The sequence below is a fragment of the Quercus lobata genome, chromosome 4 (genome assembly GCF_001633185.2).
Source record: "Quercus lobata isolate SW786 chromosome 4, ValleyOak3.0 Primary Assembly, whole genome shotgun sequence".
In the NCBI taxonomy this organism is placed as follows: Eukaryota; Viridiplantae; Streptophyta; class Magnoliopsida; order Fagales; family Fagaceae; genus Quercus; species Quercus lobata.
This window is the reverse complement of record NC_044907.1, coordinates 69,704,822-69,726,121: the sequence shown is the minus strand read 5'-3', so window position 1 is coordinate 69,726,121 and position 21,300 is coordinate 69,704,822. Positions and strand designations below refer to the sequence as shown.

Here is a 21,300-nt window from a genome sequence, read left to right as displayed (position 1 = left end):
ACTTATAAGGGGAACACTTGCCAATTGAGCTAGAGATCATTGACCAAATGTAATTATTTTAATATTTTTTTAAGGAAAATTGGAAGTAAAAACAATGCATGTCAGGGTTGGAATTGTATTTTTGTCAAAAATAAAATTATAAACTAAATAAAAAAAGTTTAACAGTTAATGCAGTTAGTTAAACCTAATTAGCATGTGCTTTGTCTATGAGAGACTAGATCATCTTATGCCCTACCCCGCATGCATTGGTGGGGCTAAACGAGTTTTGTTCGTTTTATCTTCACCGACTCCCTCAGGCAATTAGCCCAAATTTTGACGTAATTATTATTTATCATAATGCAGATATCATCTTAATATTTGCATTCTTATCTGATATGGGAATCTTATAAATATATATATATATATATATGTATATGTATATATATATGAGACACGTTGTAATCAAAGATAACCAACCCTACAATTCCTCTCAATCCCTTTCATGTTCTTCTTCTTTTCCTTTCTTTCCTAAGAGAATTCAATTCTTGACAGTCCCCTTCTGCTTCCTCATTTCCCTATCGAATATAACACAGATCACCAAAAACAAATACTATGCATTATTCTCAACCAGCTTTTTATCAATCCTACACCTGTCCCCTCATCCTTTGTTGCTCAAGTGATCCCCCTTCTGACCGTCATGACCAACTTTATCATTGTGATTTTTGTATGAGCAATGTTAAAGAACCCTGGAACAATGGCTTGACAGGTACCGTCAAATCAATCAACTTGCCCTCGGAATATCGCAAGAAGTTTACTAGTGTTCTGTACTGCCGTGGGGTCTTGTTCTTTTCCTATGTTGAAGTAAAAGATCAAGTGCAAAAACACAAATTTTTCGTGTACTATATTCACGCAGCAACTTTTGTCAGATTGCCTTCACGGTCCACCATGACTAATGAAAGCAAGTTGGCTTTTGGGTTTGGTTTCCATCCCAGAACCAATGAGTACAAGGTGGTCAGAATAGTGGAACAAGAACTGCCTATGGGTTTGGAACAAGAACAACATATTGAAGTTTTCACTCTAGGCAAACAACCCATGTGGATGATCAACAGAAAGAACCCATTCTTGCTTCGGATGCAACACTATGCAGCTTCGTTTAATGGAGCACTACATTGGTTAGGCCAAGATAAGCAAAATGGTTCAACAATTATAGTTTCCTTCGATTTGGAGTCCGAAGAATTTCAACAGATTCCAACACCAGATAACTGTGATAAGTCTGGATTGGATCGGCAAGATTGTCACGTAGTAGTGCTAGGAGGGTGTCTCTGTGTGGTTGATTATGATGAGTTTGATAGGATTGACATATGGTCAATGAAGATTTATGGTGCAAAGGAGTCTTGGATCAAAGAATACACCGTGGAGCCTTTGGACGGTTTGAGAGCACCTATTCGGCCTCTATGTCTACTGCCAAATCGTAACATTTTAATCGAGTTTCAATATCTCCATGAGTGCTTTTATGTTTATAGTGTAGATTCGATGGCAGTCTACAAGATAAGAATTCGTGACCTTCGTGACGTCCCCCCTTGCCATTCATTCCGAGCAGTTTCTCTTGTTGACGATATGTGACAGTATATCAAATCAGTGCAGGCAAGGAGAGCCCAGATGTGTAATTCTTGTAAAGAATCAAGAAGCATTTAGTTTATTAGTTAGTTAGTTAGTTGTAAGATTACAAGTAGTAGAGCCATGTCAGTTAAGATGGCTAGAAGTATTCAAGAAGTGAAGCCGATCGATTTACTTACAAGTTTTTAGTTGGTTGTTTTGGCAAAAACCAATTAATATGTCTTGCAAGTAACTTGTGTATAAATAAGTTGCTAATTGGTGTTTTTGGCCACTAGGTCATGTGTATAAGTAACTCGTATAAATGCCTGTGATCAATAGCATTTAGAGAAATAAGACATAATTTTCTCATTTTTCTCTTTCTGGTTATCCTCGAATTAAATTAATTTTAATCGATTTTCTTTCATTTCCTTATTGACATGGTTCTCTCAATAAAAGCATACAACTGAGATTTTCTACTTCATCTCAATTGATTTTTTTTTTTTTTTTTTAAATCCGATAGTGTAATCCCATCTTGTGCCTTTCTAATTCAATGTATTGAGAGTCTGATTGACTAATTCACATTTATGAACCCACTTATTAATTGACTGATAATCATTAATTACATGAAATTGTTAGAATTTCTCATAGCCTTTTACCGTATTATTAATTCTTAGTTTTACAGATATAGACGTAGTTCAATCCAATACAATCCAAGTCACGAAGAGGGTTGTAGATTCTAATTAGCTCAATTGGTAAAGTCTCTGATAATTGTATAAGAGATCTGAAGTTCAATACTCGCTTGTACTAAAAATTAATTGGTGTCTTGATCTGATGATAAAGAGCTATCATGGGGAGCAAAGTTGTAGTGTGCTTTTCTTTTTTTTTCTTTAAAAAAGAGAGAGAGAGAGAGAGAGAGAATTTCTTTTTGAGAAACATCATGTAAGATCATTCTCTTTTATCGAAACTAAAGATTATAGTACATAAATAAAATAATTTAAAATTAATAATTAAATTAACTTTTTAAAAACATTTTCAAAATTTAAATAATATAGTTCTTTTAATTAAAATAGTAAATTAAAATACATAATTTTGATATTATAGTTTTATATAGAATAAAAATTTATCTAAAATTGAATTAGTATAATTGTTTCACATACACAAAAAGTATATCTCATATATACTTGTCACAGTAATATATGATTTGATATCATTATTATAAATGTTTCAGTATCATTTAAAAAAATAACATGAAATAAAAACAAAACAAAAAAATCCATCATAAGTGATCCAATTTAGAAATCATCCAAAAATTATTCAATAAAATATTACTAAATTTTTTTATTGTTATTATCATTATTATTGATGGGGAAGTGGAAGATTAGTCCCAACTCCAGTTCGTCCAAAGTGATTGTCCAGAGCCAATAGAGCAAGGGAGATCAAGAATCACTCCAAAAGAAGAAAAGATGTTCACGAACGATAATATTGCTCCCGAACAATGAAGTCTCCCATGGACGATAAACTCGTCCATGGACGATTATCAGATGTCCAAGGATGACCAATCATCATACACTGGACGGACGAATGCGCAATACTTAGAAAACTTTCGACTCTTTGTAGCGGTTACTAAACCCGTAGCTATCGCCATGAATCCCTCAAATGAGTTAACTTCCGTTAGCGGTTACAACTTTAGTAGCCATTGGGGAAGTTATCTCCGGACTCATTGGCTTCCACAAATCTTGGGGAGGTTATTGGACAAATAACCATCCCCAAGGTCTCTATATAAAGGACCAGTCTGAACCATATGAAGGTAAGAACATTCTGAGACTTGACTCCCAAAAAGTTAGAGTTTCACTCCTGTGAGACTAACATTACCATCGGAGGGGTTTGGCCGGTCTTCTCCGGTCCCCTTTTTGACAGCATATTTGCTTTTTGTAGGCCTTCCACCGTTTAGTAGCCCACAGAAGCCAGAGCAACCACCTTACTAATTCTAAATGGTATCAGTTGGCACCATCTGTGGGAAGAGAGATTGTTTTGCAGTTTTCTTTTCCGCGACAAAAGGTTAGGATGGTCAGGACCAAATTGAGGGCTACTAGCCCAGGTCGTCAGGGAAGCAGAGGCACCTCAAGCGATCCTCAACACAATCGCCAATCTGCACCAGTCATGCAAACATCGTCTGTCCAACATGTGCAATCTATGGCGGCTACAATTGCGGAGTTGTCTCACCAAAACCAAGAGTTAAGAATGGAGATCAATCTAAGAAGACAGACACGTGAGGAACGAGAAGGAGGAGGACAAACACAAGGTCATGGTGATAGAGAAAATACTAAAATTGGAAGTCAGTTAAGAGGCACCACTTCACGGACGATACCACACTTGAAAGAAGAGATGGACCAAATGAAGAAAGTCATGGAGGAAATGAAAGAGAACATGAGGAGGATGAATCCTATAGAAGATTTGGTCCACAGAACTGACTCTCCCTTTACGGCTTCCATCAACGGTCATCCTCTACCATCAAAGTTCAAGCTACCTTCTCTGGATTCGTATGATGGAATGCGTGACTCGTTTGATCAGATTGTTACCTTCAAGATGACAATGCACCTTCAAGGGGTCCCTGATGAAATCATGTGTAGAGCCTTCCCTACCACCCTTAAAGGTCCAGCACGAGTCTAGTTCAACAAAATACCCCAAGTTCTGTAGGTTCTTTCGAAGAGTTGAGCAAATTGTTTGTTAACAATTTCATTGGGGGACAGAGACACAAGCGTTCTTCGTCCAGCTTGTTGACCATAGAGCAAGGGGAGAATGAGAGACTGCGGTCATTCATCACTCGCTTCAATAGAGAAACCCTTAGTGTGGACGAGGTAGACGACAAGCTTCTATTGGCGGCCTTCCATAATGGGATTAATTCTGATCTATTTATCCATAAACTATATGAGAAGGAGTCTCAAACCATGGCTGAGCTCGTCCATTCGGCTTAGAACTTTATGAATGCAGAAGATGCGATCATAGCCAAGAAGAGGAAAAGAGCTGAAAGGATGGAAGCGCAACCAGCATGCCACTCAGAACAAAGCCCTCATCCAAAGAAGGGACGGACGGAAGATAAGAAGGAATGAGATAATATGAAGACGAGCCCTCTGGGAAGAAGCCAGAACTACACGCCCCTGAACGCTCCACTTGATCAGGTGCTCATGCAAATCAAAGATGACCCTTCTCTAAAATGGCCAGAGAAGATAAAAGGAGATCCCAATAAGCGCAATAAGAGTAAATATTGTCGCTTCCATAGGGACCATGGGCATGACACGGATGAATGTTATGACCTAAAGTAGTAAATTGAGAATCTTATTAGACAAGGAAAGCTGAGGCACTTCATTGGAAGGGATCATAAAGATGAGAAGTTGAAATGAAAAATGGAGGAATCGTCCTGACCCCCACTAGGAGAGATAAGGATTATCATTGGAGTAAACTTGACGGGGCAATCTTCCAAGTCGAAGAAGACGTATCTCAAAGTGGTGCAAAACGTCCAACTTTCTAGACGATCACCAAGGACGAGATTAATGGACGAGCCGGCCATTTCCTTCATCGACGAAGATACTGAGAGGATCCATCACCCGCATGACGATGCAATTGTCATTACTCTGCTTATTGCAGATTATACAACCAGGAGAGTGTTAGTTGACAATGGAAGCTCAGCAGATATATTGTACTACCCCGCCTTCTAACAGATGAGGCTTAGGCGGGATCAACTTCGTCCAGTATGCTCACCATTGATAGGGTTCGGAGGAATGAAGGTGTAGCCCGTAGGCACCATTACATTACCAGTAGTGGTAGGGTCATACCCACAGTAGATAACTAAGGAAGTCAATTTCCTCATGGTGGATTGTTCGTCCTCATACAATGCCATTATTGGAAGACCAACTCTGAACAGTTGGAAAGCGATAACATCTACCTACCATCTATCAGTCAAATTCCCTACGGAGTACGGAATAGGGCAAGCACAAGGAGATGAGTTGGCAGCTAGAGAATGCTATTTAGCCATGATGGCTTTGGACGAGCAGGTGTAAATAATGAGTATTGAGGAAAGAAGGGTTGTTGCAGAGTCCACAAAAGTACTGGAAAATGTTCTTTTGCAAGAAGATGATCCCGAGAAATTCACCAAAATTGGAACAGGTATGAAGGAGAAGGCAAGAAAAGACCTCATCCAGTTCCTGAGAAAGAGTATCGATGTTTTTGCATGGAGTCATGACGACATGCTGGGAATCAATCCAAGTGTAATCACTCATTGATTGAATGTGTACCCCTTTTCTAAGCCTGTTTGTCAGAAGAAGAGGGTGTTCGCTCCTAAGCAGGATAAGGCAATCAAAGAAGAGGTTCAAAAACTGACCACGGCACAGTTTATTAAGGAAGTCTGTTACTTGGATTGGTTAGCCAATGTGGTGATGGTGAAGAAAGCAAATGGCAAGTGTAGAATGTGCGTAGATTTCACTGATTTAAACAAGGCTTACCCTAAGGATAGTTATCCTTTGCCACGCATTGATCAATTGGTGGACTCTACGGCTGGCCATCAGTTGTTGAGCTTCATGGACACCTTCTCAGGATACAATCAGATAAAGATGGACGAAGTTGATCAAGAAAAGACCTCTTTCATTACCAGCCAAGGTTTGTTTTGCTATAAGGTGATGCCCTATGGTTTAAAGAATGCATGGGCAACTTATCAAAGGTTGGTTAATCACATGTTTTGTCCACAGATAGGACGGAATGTAGAGGTCTATGTCAACGACATGCTTGTGAAGAGCATAGATGAGGGAAGCCATTTGGACGATCTACAGGAAACTTTTGAAACACTTAGGCAATATAAGATGAAATTGAACCCAAGTAAGTGCGCATTCGGAGTATCGTCGGAAAAGTTTTTGGGGTTCATGGTTTCGCAAAGAGGAATCGAAACAAATCCAGACAAGATCCAAGCCATATTGGATATGGAACCACCAAAGAATATCAAGGAAGTCCAATCCCTCATTGGACGACTTGCTGCTTTGAACAAGTTTGTTTCGAAAGCCATAGACAAATGTTTACCTTTCTTCAAAGTCCTCAGGAAGGCATTCGAATGGACGGACGAATGTCAAAAGGCCTTCTAAGACCTAAAGGACTATCTCACTACAACTCCATTATTAAGTTCGTCCGTGCAAGGAGAGGAACTATATCTATACTTAGCGGTGTCTCTATATGCCGTAAGTTCAGCTCTAATCAGGAAGGAAGGAAAAGTACAAAAACCCGTGTACTACACTAGCCGAGCACTCAGAGGAGCAAAGGGAAGGTACCCACTGATAGAGAAATTGGCTTTTGCACTAATAACAGCTTCTAGAAAGTTAAGACATTACTTCCAAGTTCATGCCATCAATGTCATGACGAACCATCCGCTTAAGAAGGCAATGAACAAGCTGGAAGCTACAGGACAGCCGATTCAATGGGCAGTGGAACTTAGTGAATTCGACATTCGGTACCAATCGAGAAATGCAATAAAGGCCCAAGCCCTAGCAGATTTCATTGCAGAGTTCACTCCGAGCTACGAGGATTTTGGTGAAAGAGAGTACAATGAAAAACGGGTCGTCCATGTAGATGGATCGTCTACATTGCATGCTAGAGGAATAGGAGTTGTTTTGCAATCACCAGAAGGAGACAAATTAAAGTACAAGGCTCGTTTTCAATACCAAACTACTAATAATGAAGTAGAGTATGAAGCCCTTTTAAAGGGGTTGGAGTTGGCTAAGTCTATAGAAGCAGACTCAATACTTGTCATGGGAGACTCTTAGTTGGTCATAGGCCAAGTAAATGGGATATGTGAAGCCAAGGAAGACAGAATGAAGAAATATTTAAAGAAGGTAGTGCGCCTTGTGAAGAAATTCAAAGAAGCTGATTACATTCAAAATCCCTAGGGAAGAGAATGTGGAAGCAGATATTCTGGGAAAGGAAGCGTCTGCGAATGAAGCAATGGACGAGTTGGATGCAGTACAATACATGCCTAGTATAGACCTTCCAAAGATGTTGCAGATAGAGGGTGATGAAAATTGGATGACCCCAATAGTGTCATACTTGAAGGACGAAAGGCTTTCAGAAGAGAAGGACGAAAGGCTTTTAGAAGAGAAGGACGAAGCTAGGAAGCTCAGGGTCAAATCAGCCAGGTACATACTTATGGACGAAGTGTTATACAAAAGAGGTTTGTCCCAGCCTCTCCTAAGGTGTTGGCTCCGGAGGAGGCAAACTACATGTTGAGGGAGGTTCATGAAAGAGCATGTGATAACCATTCAGGAGCCAGATCACTCGTCCATAAAGTCATCCGTAGCGGATTCTATTGGCAAACCATCCAAGCTGATTCTAAGGCATATGTTAAGGTATGCGATCAATGTCAGCGCTTCAGCAACATTCCTTGACAGCCAGCAGAGTATCTTATGCCAATGATGGCCCCTTGGCCTTACGCACAATGGGGATTGGACATTTTAGGGCCCTTTCCAACTGAAACTCGGCAAATGAAATTTTTGGTGGTAGTAATAGATTACTTCACAAAATGGGTGGAAGCCGAACCCTTAGCAAAAATTACACAACAGAATGTCAAGAACTTCGTCTGGAAGAACATTATATGCAGATTCGGGGTACCTAGGGTACTAATGTCTGACAATGGACGACAATTTGACAACACACCTTTCAGGGAATTTTATGAACAACTTGGAATAAGGAACCATTACTCCTCACCCTCCCACCCACAGGCCAATGGCCAGGCAGAAGTAGCAAACCGATCCTTGTTGAAGATCATCAAGACTCGGCTCGAAGGGGTAAAGGGAGTATGACCGGATGAGTTACCGAGTGTTTTGTGGGCTTACAGAATGACAGTGAGAACTCCAACAGGGGAAATTCCTTTTAAACTAGCCTATGGAAGTGAGGCAATTATACCGGCAGAAGTACATATGATGAGCCACAGGGTGAGGAAGTATTAAGCTGAAGAAAATGAAGAACAGCTCCGTCTTAACCTTAACCTTATGGATGAAGTCAGGATGGATGCAGAACAAAGAACAACGAGGTACAAAAATCTTATGGCAAGACAATATGATGCCATGGTGAAGCCCAGGCGTTTCAATATCGGGAATCTTGTCCTGAAGAGGGTTACCTTGGCAACAAGAAACCCGGCCTATGGGAAACTGAGGCCAAATTGGGAAGGACCTTATAGGGTTATCAACTGCAAGAGGCAAGGATCCTACTATTTGGAAGCGTTGGATGGACGGAAGCTAGAACACCCTTGGAATGTTGAGCACCTAAGGAAATACCATCAATAAATGCTGACTCTGGATGAAAGTGGCCACAGACGAGATACCTGGATGAGTGAAAGTATTCTCATGTTTGTTTATTACTACTATATGTTTTAAGTATTTTAATAATCCCCTAGAAAGTACATTAGTGTTTTCATTTTTGTGCTATTTATGGACGAGTTGGTTTGTATTTTTAATTCCCTAAGGCACTAGCTCACGAGCATGTGCCATGCCTGTGGACGAACGTTTGCATAAGTTTGGATTTTCAGATATATATATGATGTATTTTCAAGTATATTGTATGGGAATCCTTTATTTTTGTATATTCATTCGGAATGATCCACAAAGAAGCAAATAAGCATGGACGAATGAAATCCTTGGACGCAAGGATGTATCGTCCATAAGCTTTCCTCAAAAGGAAAAATGAAACAAGGTACATCCCTCCAAAGCTTAAGACGAGATGAAACCTGAGTTAAAGTTAAAATAGAACAAGGTATGTCCGTCTAAAGCTTAAGACGAGATGAAACCTGAGAAATGGCCGTCCAAAACATGGACGAACAAAGACTGTGCAAAAGCACAAGCCTATAAATGAATCTAACCAGCATAACAATCCATTGCATGGACGAGAAATTGCTGGGAAGTCTTATCAAGGACGGAAATATGGTCATCCCTAAATTTGAATAATGAATAAAAGCTAACCAAAAAGAACGTCATTCATAGACGAACTGTACATAAGCTAAAAGGATTCAATTTGCTCTATTTCGGTGATGTAATAAGAAATTCACCCCTACACTCAAGACGAGGCAAACTGAATTCCTGGGTGGACGAACCACACAGCCACAAAAATGATATGAATAATGAAAATAAAATTTCATACATAGAGCTGGAAATATATGTATTCAAGCACAATGGAAGGTGAAAATAGAAAATATTCATTTGTTCATGGAATTTAAAGAAGGGTGGACAATCCACGTCCAAAAAAAAAAAACCTTAAGTTGTGAAAATAAAACTGATTGTATATAAGACTCGTCCATAATCTTGGACAAGACAATTGTACTTGTATGAACTTGAATAAAAGGAATAAAGAACAAAGCCCAAAACAACAGGCACTTCCAGATAAAAGTAAAATAAATTTTCAAAGGAAAATGCAATCACTTGGGCAAGTTAGTCTTGGGGTCGTCCTAGGTCACTTCAGTGTTAGCATCATCCATTATGTTGACGTCCTTAGAACTCATCTGCAACAAGGAACTTTCATTAGCAAGGGGAAGCTTGAAAGAATTGAAGTCCAAGTCAGGATATGTCTCCTTAGCATCAGCACGAAAGTCCTCATAGCCAGCTACATAGTGGCTGTCTAGACAATTCTTGTACTCGTCATACTTCTTAAAGGCTGCTATGGCTTCTTCATGTGCTTTCTCTAAGGACGAGGCAAACTTAGAGACTTATCCTTCGAGATGGACAATATGGGTATCCTTCTCTAGGTTATCAACTTTAAGCTCTTACACCTCATTCTTCAGCTTCGTCTCACTTCCCTGTAGACGATTAAAATCCTCGGTTAACCTAAGGACCTCCCCCTTTTTTAGCAGAACTTCATTGTTCAGCTCCTTAGCTTTGTCCTTAATCGTCTTAACCTCTGTAGCAAGCTCCTTAGCCTGGTAGGTTGCTGTATAAAATTTTGACATAGCCTGCATATGGACAAAAGAGAGTTAGACATCCTATTCAAATTAAAAAAAAAAAAAAAAAATTTACACACAAGGACAAGGGAAAGACTTACCTTAAAAAGGTCATGGATGCCAGAACGTTCAAATTCCTTCACTGACATGTTGTAGCATTCATTAACTTCACACTTAGTGATGATTCCTTTGAACGTGCTCCATGCGTAACCCTCGTCCAGAACCAAATTGGAAGGACGATCAAAGGGCTCCGACGAACTAGGCTTGCAAGAAGCTTTGGCTGGAGGGGGAGGATCAGTCTAGATGGGATGGATTGTTTGGACGGGCTCCACATCCACTAGAGGGTCATCCAAGTTCACCGTCGGAGGTGTAAACTTGAGGACCTTGGGAAGAGAAGTATTACCAAGCTTTTGCTTCTTGGGGCCTCAATGACTTGGAAGGTCGTCCAGGTCCACGGCACTAGATATCGACTTAGACTTCCTCTTCCCAGCCTGGATGGAAGTTGCTTGGACAGTTGGGGGTGCAGCAACATCCTCATCCCCACTAGTCACTGTTTTTTCTTTGTTCTCCCTCATTGTAGTTATCCCTGTGACAAGGAAAATCAAATCAAAAAACAAAAACAAAAAAAAAAAAAAAATGAAATATAGTGGACGATACTTACTTTGACGGGTAGTCTCCTCGTGACTGAGGTTCTCAAAAGTAGGCACTAGGCCAAGTCCCCAAGCTGCTAGACGACTGAGAGTTACCAAATCGTGGAAAGTTCTCCTAGGGAAGGTACGAACCGCGTCTATCCGATCCAAGTAAAATTTGTCCAAACATGGATGAACAACAGTTGCATCACCAATAGAAAGGGTTAGACAATTGAAAGATAGGAAAAATGTAAGGAAAAATGAAATAAAATGGAAAGAAAACATACCCTCAGGACGAAAACGACCTAGAGGGCTGGTAAAAGGTGAGAAGGGGGGATTACCCACATCAGCTGGGTCTCCAGCCCAATTTCCAGAAATAATAAAAAATTCTTTTTTCTAGAGCCGGTCAGACGAGCTACAGCCCTTAATTAAACTGTAATAAGAGCCCCTGGCTGAGAACTAGTAAAAACCAGCAGATTTCTTTATCTTTGAAGGCTTATAACAGTAAAGGAACACGTCCACCGTAATTGGACGATTCCCTTCCAATGCCTTACGCCATAGCACTTGCATGGCGACTATCGTCGTCCAACCATTGGGGTTGAGCTGGTTAGGTCCAATACCCAACCTTTGGAAGAGGTCTTTGCAGAAGGAATTTAGAGGAAACCTAACGCCAGCTAAAAGGTAAGAAGTGTATACCCCTAAGCCAGAGGAAGGAGAACAACACCATTCTCCAGCCTTAGGTAGACAAGGGTTAAGCTCTTTAGGAATTTGGTATCTATCTACAAGAGTTTTTAACTTGGCAGCGTCTAAGGTGGATGCTACCTCTGGGGCACAACTATAAATGACGTCCTCCTCATCCTTTTCCTCATCTTGAAGAGGGCTAGATGGCTGTCTGGACGAGCTAGTCCCAGATCCAGAAGCCATCCTACATTGTAGTTCCTAAAATTCCTCTAAGGGAATGCCAGGAACCCCAGACGAATAATGCTCGTTTGAGGAATCGCTTCAGGACGAGTTATCTACACTACTCTCCTCACTACCCTCACTCCCAGAAGAACCGTTCTGGTACTTGTCTATCTCCCTCTCTAAACTACTAGACGAAGACATGGTTGAAATATAGAAAGATTTAAGATGAAAACCTAGAAAGAAAGAGGAAATACCTGATAGAACTAGGAGGAGAGCTAGACGAGGCTCTTGGATGAACTGGCAGAAGGGAAAATGAGAGAAAAGTAAAGGGCATGAAAGAGAATGCGCTCTTTATAGACCCCAGCAACAGGGTCAGTGAAACGACGCTCTCCACTCAAAAATTGACACGTGGTGGTTCCTTTGGGAAACGAGATCGACAAGACTGGCCAACCAACAACTTCGCGACACGTGGCTCATAAAAAAGCAAAATTTTGTTGAAATCATGACAATAACCTGGACGACCCTTTGAACAAAAGGGCAACTGATGGGGAAGTGGAAAATTAGTCCCAACTCCAATTCGTCCAAAGTGATCATCTAGAGCCAATAGAGTAAGGGAGATCAAGAATCACTCCAAAAGAAGAAAAGATGTTCACAGACAATAATATTGCTCCTGAACAATGAAGTCTCCCATCGACGATAAACTCGTCCATGAAGGTCGTCCATGGACGATTATTAGATGTCCAGGGACGACCAAATCGTCATACACTGGACGGACGAATGCGCAACACTTAGGAAACTTTTGACTCTTTGTAGCGGTTACTAAACCCGTAGCTATCGCCATGAATCCCTCAAATGAGTTAACTTCCGTTAGCAGTTACAACTTTACTAGCCGTTGGGGAAGTTATCTCTGGACTCATTGGCTTCCACAAATCTTAGGGAGGTTATTGGACAAATAACCGTCCCCAAGGTCTCTATATAAAGGACCGGTTTGAACCATATGAAGGTAAGAACATTCTGAGACTTGACTCCCAAAAAGTTGGAATTTCACTCCTGTGAGACTAATTTTGCCATCGGAGGGGGTTTGGCCGGTCTTCTCCGGTCCCCTTTTTGACAGCGTGTTTGCTTTTTGTAGGCCTTCCACCATTTTGTAGCCCACCAAAGCCAGAGCATCCACCTTACTGATTCTAAACGGTATCAATTATTAAAATTTTTTTTTTTGCTAGGTATGATTCAAAATATATTTTTTTTTTTTCTGTTGGGGTATGCATATAAATCCATTCTCTACAATAGTCTACCATATTATTTTCTTGACAGAAAAGAGGAAATGGCTACATTTGCTTTTATTTTTTTAAGTTGCTTCCAGTAAACGATCACAACGTTTCAAAAAGGAATTAACCACAACCGAAATAGCTTTAAGAGGCTGAAATGTTCGGAGTGAAATCCTCAACTTGGAGCTTAGAACAAAAACTATCACTACAATTGTTTTCAAGGTTGAGAGTTGTGACAGTCAAACAAAATACTTGGTGCCAAAATAAAGCATTCGTATTCTTTTCATTCTTAGTTTTTGGCTTTGTTTTGGTTATCAATCATTATTGTGGTTTAGATGTTTTCAATTTTAAAACTTTTTTTTTTTTTAGAAACCAATTTTAAAACTATTAAATCTACCAGTTCTATAGTTTTGGAAAAAATGGGTTAGATTTCTTGGACCTGAGTATCAAAATTAAATAAAACTGTCACTACCCAAAAAAAATACCATCAAAAAAGAATTTTGTTAGGTTCTAAGACTTTAGAATCTAAATGTATTAGAACTTCAATATGTAATGTTGGCAAACCATGATCAAAACATTTAGTCTAAATTTAGGCTGCTCAAAGTGTGGTTATGTGTAAAGTTGGAATCGAGTAATTGCAAGAAATTACTATTCAATTTCTGCAAGGCTCGATCGATCGAAAATTAAACTCAATCGATCGAAACTTGTGTAGATTGTTTTTCTGCAGAATTTTCCAACTCAGCCCAAGTCCATATGGCATTTAGTGTTTTATGTTTTGCCTTAAGTATAAAAGGAAAAATCCTAACCACGTTTTAGAGGTTGTTGATATGTTGTGTGTATAAATCTCTTGTGAGATCTAGAGATATTTACCTTTATACATACTTAGGGTTATCAAGATCAAAATTAATGTCAAGAGCTTGGTGATCTCTTCAGTTGCTGTTTCAAGAGTTTAAAGAAAACACAAGTGCGAGTACTTGTGGTTGTTGTGGATCAAAGAAAGAAGTAGTTCGTGGACTCGGAGCTGTCACGTGGTCGTGGTAGTAAGTTTTCTACTCGAGGTAGTAATAGAATGTTAGTGGTCTAAGTTGCTATTGTAAAGCTTCAATTATTTCATAGTAGATCTGTTTTACCTTTAGGAGAGCTAGGTTAAATCATCTCCAGGTTTTTTACCGGTTTAGTTTTCCTGAGTTATCATATCGTTGTGTTCTTTATTTTCTGCATTGTTTACATGATATGATTTACTTGTGTTAACCTTGATTTGAATAATTTACCTAAGTAATCACTTGACTAAATAACTAGATTAAACAATTTGCGTTTTAAGGGGTCTAAAAATGTACAAATTTCAACAACTAACACTACCCTCGAAACTAGTGCTTTATCTTTATATTAAATTGCCAACGCTCTAAAATTTTAAAAATAAAAGTATGATAACCTTATTTTTAGGGTATCCTAACCCTCAAAATAAGATTTTCTCTTTTTTTTTTTTTTTTTTTTTTTTTTTTTTTTTTTTTTTTTTCAAAAAAACTCACAACCACACACATAAACTTTAAAGAACCACATATTAAAAAAATCTATATTAGCTAAACATAATTATCAAATTAGCTAAACATAAAATAGAGTTTTTGAAACTAGCATCAAACTCTAATATCAAAACCACAAAATCAGCATCAATACTAACTCATATAATAAATTGAGAGGCATCAATTCTAAAGAATTCAAAACCTTAGATACTACAATACACAAAATCAAAATCAAAACACAGCATTCACCTTTTGTTTTTCAAGAAACAAACAGAGTTAAAGAGAGAGAGGGTCTGTAAACAAATAGAGTTCGGATATGTTTGTTTTCTAAGAATTGTGAAATGGTCTTTATAGAAAATGAGAGGATATGTACTGTGGTGGCGTTTTGGCTCGTCGTCAATGATGAAACTACAAATGTGCCAAGAAAATCAGACAAATGCAAAGAAATTCAACAAGAAAGTGTGGGAGAAGTTGAAAATCAACTTGAACTAGTGTTTTTTTAGAGAAAGAGACTGAGGGTTTTTTATTTTTTTATTTTTTTTAGAGAGAGAGAGAGAGAGAGTTTTCTAACTGAAAGAGAGCGATTGACAGTATTTTTTTTTTTTTTTAAATTCTGGTACAAGGGTTAAAAAGTTTTAGATCTTTTTATCAAGAGTTGTATTAGTGTGACAAAAAAAAAAGGTGAAAATTTCGAGCTAGCACTATTTGTTAGTTTCCTTGAAATAAGTCTTCCTAAATTTAGTCCTAGCCTAATTTGTTAGTGTTTGTTTCAACACTATTTATTGAACACTGGGTCAAAATTAATGAAGTTTTTTTTGTAGTGTATTATAATCAATGAACTCTTCTCATTACCTAACTAAGCCATTTAAAATATGTTAGAAAAATGTTAAGGAGTAAATAAGAAATTGACTCCTAATGTGTCTACTTGAATATGATTTTAAAGTGGTGAAAATCATTGAGTCCCACATAAGAAGGGAAAATATTATTTTATGAGTTTTATGCTTATGGGTAGTGTTGGGTTATAGATTGACCCCATTTAATTAACCAATTACCCAAGTTTATTAACTAGTGTAAATTACATGCGAATTCAACTATGGCACAATCAAATCACCAAACTAAATAAAAAGCAATAGAAAATAAGTTTAACACAATAATTTGATCACGTAGGCAAAAACCTCGTAAGCAAAACTCCACCAAGTGAATTTCAGGTCACCACTCCTAAAGAATCCACTAAAAAAAATAAGAAGTTACAAGTAAGGAAGCTCAGTACCAATCCCTAATCAGACTATATTTTCTATCATAGACTTCTCCTTTGCACAAATCTCCTATACATGACTAACTCCACAGTAACCATTTTAATTGTTATAGCATTACAAAGTTCATCAAACCACGTTTAGATGAACCAGTAGCAACTTGGGACCCCAAACATCGCAGCAACTCCCTGTTGCAGTGATGACGACTATAAAATATGTCTTTTATATATATTGGAACCCTAGAGAATGAACTCTTAAAAGGCCAAGTTATCATTAGCTGAAACCAAAATTTTAAATTTTTTTTTTCTTGAGACTCAATAAAAATTATTAGGCTCTCCCAGAATATAGTGATATAATATTCGCTCATCCCTTAGTTATGATAACCTCATTATGAATTTAATTAGTAAAATCTACTATAAATGTAAGAAAATAGAGTATCACATCACCATATTCCAAGAATGCTTACTAATTACTTATCAAAAGCTTCCATTAGTACACCATTTTAAGGGAGATTGTTAATAAATGTAGGGTTTGAAGGTTTTTGGAGCTGAATTTTATTAAATTGTTGACTTTGATATTTCATTGAATCTAAATCATTTTATGCTAAAATATAAATAATATCGTTTGATGAATTCTTATTGTCCTCCATTAAGTTTCTTTTTTATCATTTTGGTCCTTAAAGTTTTTGTTGTCAACCATAGTGCTTATGTCTATCAACTTCGTTAAATATTAAAAATATATTAATACTAAAAGTATTAATTAAAATTTCATTTCGATACTAAAAAATATTTTTGAATAAAAATTCTCTTAACATAAAGTATGTAAATTTATTTTTGTCAAAAATTAAATTAAATTTTTAATATTAAAATTTTTTAATAGTTAATGGAGTTAATTAAATCTAAGAAAAAGTTTGGCTACAAACTTATTTGTAGCCAATGGCTACAACACCCTTAAAAAATTAACATAGCTATGTATTTTGAAAATCTAATCATTAAACTATATGTTCTTTATATTATTAACACGCAAATGATTTTTATGCAAATCATATTTTACTTACTATTTGATCCATAAACTTATTTTTCATACATAATTTGAAATAACAAAAACTTAAATTTTAAACATTTGATTGATGACATAACTATTAATCTTTGATTTTCTGAAAATTTTGCAAACATATAAGATATGAGAAGAAAATTTAATCCAATCGTGGATTTGTCAAAATTCACATCCAATAAAAATGATTTTGAACAAGTTTGCAGTCATTGGCTATAGCTAAATTTATAATCAAACTTTATCCTTAGACCTAATTAGCATTTGCTTTGTTCATATCAGACTAGTTTATCTTATGCTATACCCCACATGCATTGACGTAATTATTATCTATATATATATATATATATATATATAACCGAAGCCTCTGAAATTCCCACAATTTTCCACGTCAGCATTAATTAAATTTTTAAAAAAACATTAATTAAGTTAAAAAAAAAAAGAAGCCCAATTTTTTTTCCACAATCATTAAAATCGAACCCGATACCCACAAACCCACTCTAAATCCTCTCTCTCTATTTCTCTACCCTTCTCCCCAAAACCAACTCTGAAAATCAATCCCAAATGCCATCTTCTTCTCCTCTCTCTTCTCTAAAACCGATGCTACTTCCCTAAAATCAAATTTAATCATCAATTTGTATCTCCAAAGCAAACCCTATACCTAAGGCAGCCAACGTGCTAGACCTATGCAGGAGTTTCCTTGGTCTCCACTCTCAACCGCTTTTCTCCATGGACGGATTCAGCCACAGAGCTTATTAGGTTAAATAATTCCCCCTCTGTCATTCTCTTTCCTATTTGATTGATCTGCTTCTCAAGAAATTCTTCTCTATGATTTTCTCCAAAACTTATTTTTTGAGTTTCGATTTCAGGTAATGATGATGATGCCAATTACTCAGTCCCAACGCCAAGTGAATCCTAGTAGAGATGTGGTTGCCTTTTCGGTTGTCACCATTGGCATCACCAGGTCTATCTCTATCTCTCTTCTTCTTTTATGCTTATGTGAATGATCTGATTTATTAGAAAAGAAGAGCATTTTGTGCATATTGTTGGATTATATATTTGGGTTGTGCTTGTGCATGGTTTTTTTTTTTTTTTTTCCCCTTAGGAACCAATATCATTGCATAGTTGCTAAGTGGAACATTGAGGTGCTCTTACTAACATCAGGTTTTAATAATCTTGAGGATTGCTTTTATCTAGACATAATATACCTTTTGTTATTTGTTTTTGTTTTGCTTGGTATTAAAGGAAAAATGATTTGGCTAGGAATGAGATCCTTCTACTAGAATGTAGATTTGAGGGAGAATGTGGTGTGTTAACTGAGACCATGTTTTATGTCCCTAATAGGAACAAGATAAGTTTTGGTATTGGAACAATTTAGTAGTGACCCGTTAGATTGTACTAATAATACAATTTTGGTCCTTTTGTTTATCGTAAATTGTATATTGATCATAATTACTACCTTTTCCAAGTAGCTACTTTTTCCAATTGAAATGATGAAATTTGCATAGCTATTCATTTGATGAAATGATAGTTACTGATATGGGTTAAAATTCAGATTGAAATTGTTTTAAATGGGACAGAGGCTCAAAGTTGAGTTTCAATTATGTCTTCAATTAGGAATGGAATTGGCATCGAGACTATGATCATGTGCGAAGGTATGCAGTCAATGGATAATTTTGATAGAGGAATTAGACACATTTTTGGACAGGTACAATACTATCTTATTTTACACTTGCTAAAGGTATGATATAACACATATTGTTATTCTGAGCTTGTTTGATGTCCTTAATTGTGTCTTCATCATCATTATTTGTTTAAAGGGTTAGTATTTGTAGTTGAGAATTAAAGAAAGAGATTGAATCAGATTCTCTATTATTGATTGGGGGAAAAAAAGTCTTTGTTTCTCCATAATATATAAGATCCTTCTGTAGTGGCGACTATTTCAAGAGATGCTTTAAGTTCAAATCAATATATGTCAAATTGCCTAGCCAAAGCATCGGAGGACTATAATTATGAAAAACCATAACTCAGCCCTCAAAAAATGTTTGAATTTTGGTAGTGTTTAAATTTTCAATGTAGATTTAACAATGTTTCTTTCTCATTGTAATTTGTGATTTATGTCAATGATGATTTTAGGGTCCTCCAACTCATGAAAGTATGCAAGATTTATGTTTATTTCTCATTATGTTTCTTCCAACCCAAATGGATACAAGAAGAGAGAAGTTTTGACGCTAAGGTTGACAGTCATAAGTGGAGAGATTCCTAATCCAATTAAGTTTCCAATATATATTCTCTTCGGATTTGCTGATTTTTCATACTCTACATTGTTTTGGGTAGTACTGGTAACTGGTAAGTTCAAAATGCTCATTTTCTTTTTTTAGTAGCTTTAATCTTGTGCTTTCTTCGTCATATTTCTCTTCTGTTGTTGACCATTCAGCAAGGCCATTTATAAGCGAAATGCATATTCTGTGTGTTCTTGCATTGCCAACACTATGTTAGTACTATTTTTTTTAGTGTATTACATCAATGTTGGTGTGTATCATATTTCTATGTTTCTTATTTTACTCATTGATTGTTTAGTGAAATATGATACTGAAACATTTAGCATGTGTGTGAATTTAATTAGTAATGTATATATGAAAAGTTGATTGTGTAATTTTCTTTTAGTGTTATTAGTGTGTGGCTGATGCATTGCTGTCTATATAAAAGGTTTTAATTCTGCATTGTTTTGGTTTGTGACTTTTAATATCTCCCCCAAACTATTTCTCCCCCAAATTCCTATACTTCCTACCCATGGACCTCTACATTTTTCAAGTATGTTGGCAAGTACAGAACACTATATTATAAATAGTGTTTAATTTTTTAGAGATTATTTGTTACAATCACAATTCATGGCCTGAAATTTGTATTGTTTGGTATGTGATTTTACTATTTGGCTTTGGCTTTAGGATTTTTTTTTTTTTTTTTTAATGTCAAGTTCTATAAAAGGAGCATTGTGATTTGTTCCTATGATTTAATTTGTACTTTGTATTGGTTGGTATTTGATTTTACTAATAGGTTTTGGCTTTGGGATTTTTGTTTCTAACATGCATTTGAATCTAAATAAATCAGGTTTCGTATGTCAAGTGCTATAAAAGGAGTAATGTGGGTTTGAAGGTTTTGCTTTGGTTATCTTTGTGTTTGTTCTCTATGTGTAAAATTTGGTCTATGGATCCAATTTGTTAGAAGGATTTCTTCTTCAAAACGTTATTTTTCTGCACTATTTTTCTACATAAAATTTGCACTATCTTACATCTAAAATCTGCTCTTTTTTTTTACGACCAAAATCAACCAAAATTTGCACTGCACTGTTTCATAAAAATTTGCACTGTACTATTTCATAAAATCTGCATTGTTTTGAATAACTTTCTACATTGTTTTTAAATAACTTTTTGTATTAAGTACTTTTTAGCACCTATGATATAACCAATTTTCTGTTTCATATGTCAGGTTCTATAAAAAGAGCAATGTGGGTTTGAAGGTTTCGTCTTAGTTATCTTTGTGTTTGTTCTGTATGTATTTGTTTAAATTTCTCAGTGAATATGTAGAACATATTGAGTGTGTGTGTATTGGGAAAACATCAGTACTGCCTTGGATGATCTTAATTTGAATTCCTTTGACATTGTTTCCTTCATATTCAGAATCAATAATGATTAGATTACTAGGACTCTCCTCTATGTGTTCGACTGAACTTTTTACTTTAGCTCACAAATTTAGTAGCAACCCTCAATTGTACTTGGTATGAAAGGGAGGTATTTCCTATGTGATTGATAGGAAGTGTTTAGCCATTCCTAACTGTGACTTGGATGATTTTTATGTTCTGAATGCTTTTGTTGTACTTTTTTCTCTGCATTTGTAGTTCTTTTCCAGTTGTAGTTGGTTTATTTAATCTGTTTTATTCTATTAATGTTTCTTGAATGATGGCTAAAAATTGGATTTTATTGTTTTGTAGATAGGTATTTGGCATTTTGTTATCTGGGTTATTTGGAATTGTGGATTTTTATCTATGTAAGACTCTTAATATGATAGCAAGATGAGAAAAGCCAGGTATTTACCAGTCTTCTCCTTTATTCTATACTATTTCTTGCATATTTATTGGTA

At 36.6% G+C, this 21,300-nt stretch overlaps 2 protein-coding genes across 2 annotated transcripts; both read left to right on the top strand.

The window, feature by feature from the left end:
* Positions 1-924: 924 nt before the first annotated feature.
* Positions 925-1,602, top strand: LOC115985702 (F-box protein At3g07870-like). The gene has a single exon (XM_031108617.1). It carries the CDS (start codon positions 925-927, stop codon positions 1,600-1,602), a length of 678 nt encoding a protein of 225 aa, XP_030964477.1.
* Positions 1,603-5,636: 4,034 nt separating this feature from the next.
* On the top strand, positions 5,637-7,379 carry LOC115985701 (uncharacterized protein K02A2.6-like). Its single transcript, XM_031108616.1, has 3 exons — positions 5,637-5,840; positions 5,892-6,610; positions 6,803-7,379. The coding sequence occupies exons 1-3, from the start codon at positions 5,637-5,639 to the stop codon at positions 7,377-7,379; spliced, it is 1,500 nt and encodes a 499-aa protein (XP_030964476.1).
* Positions 7,380-21,300: the final 13,921 nt, after the last annotated feature.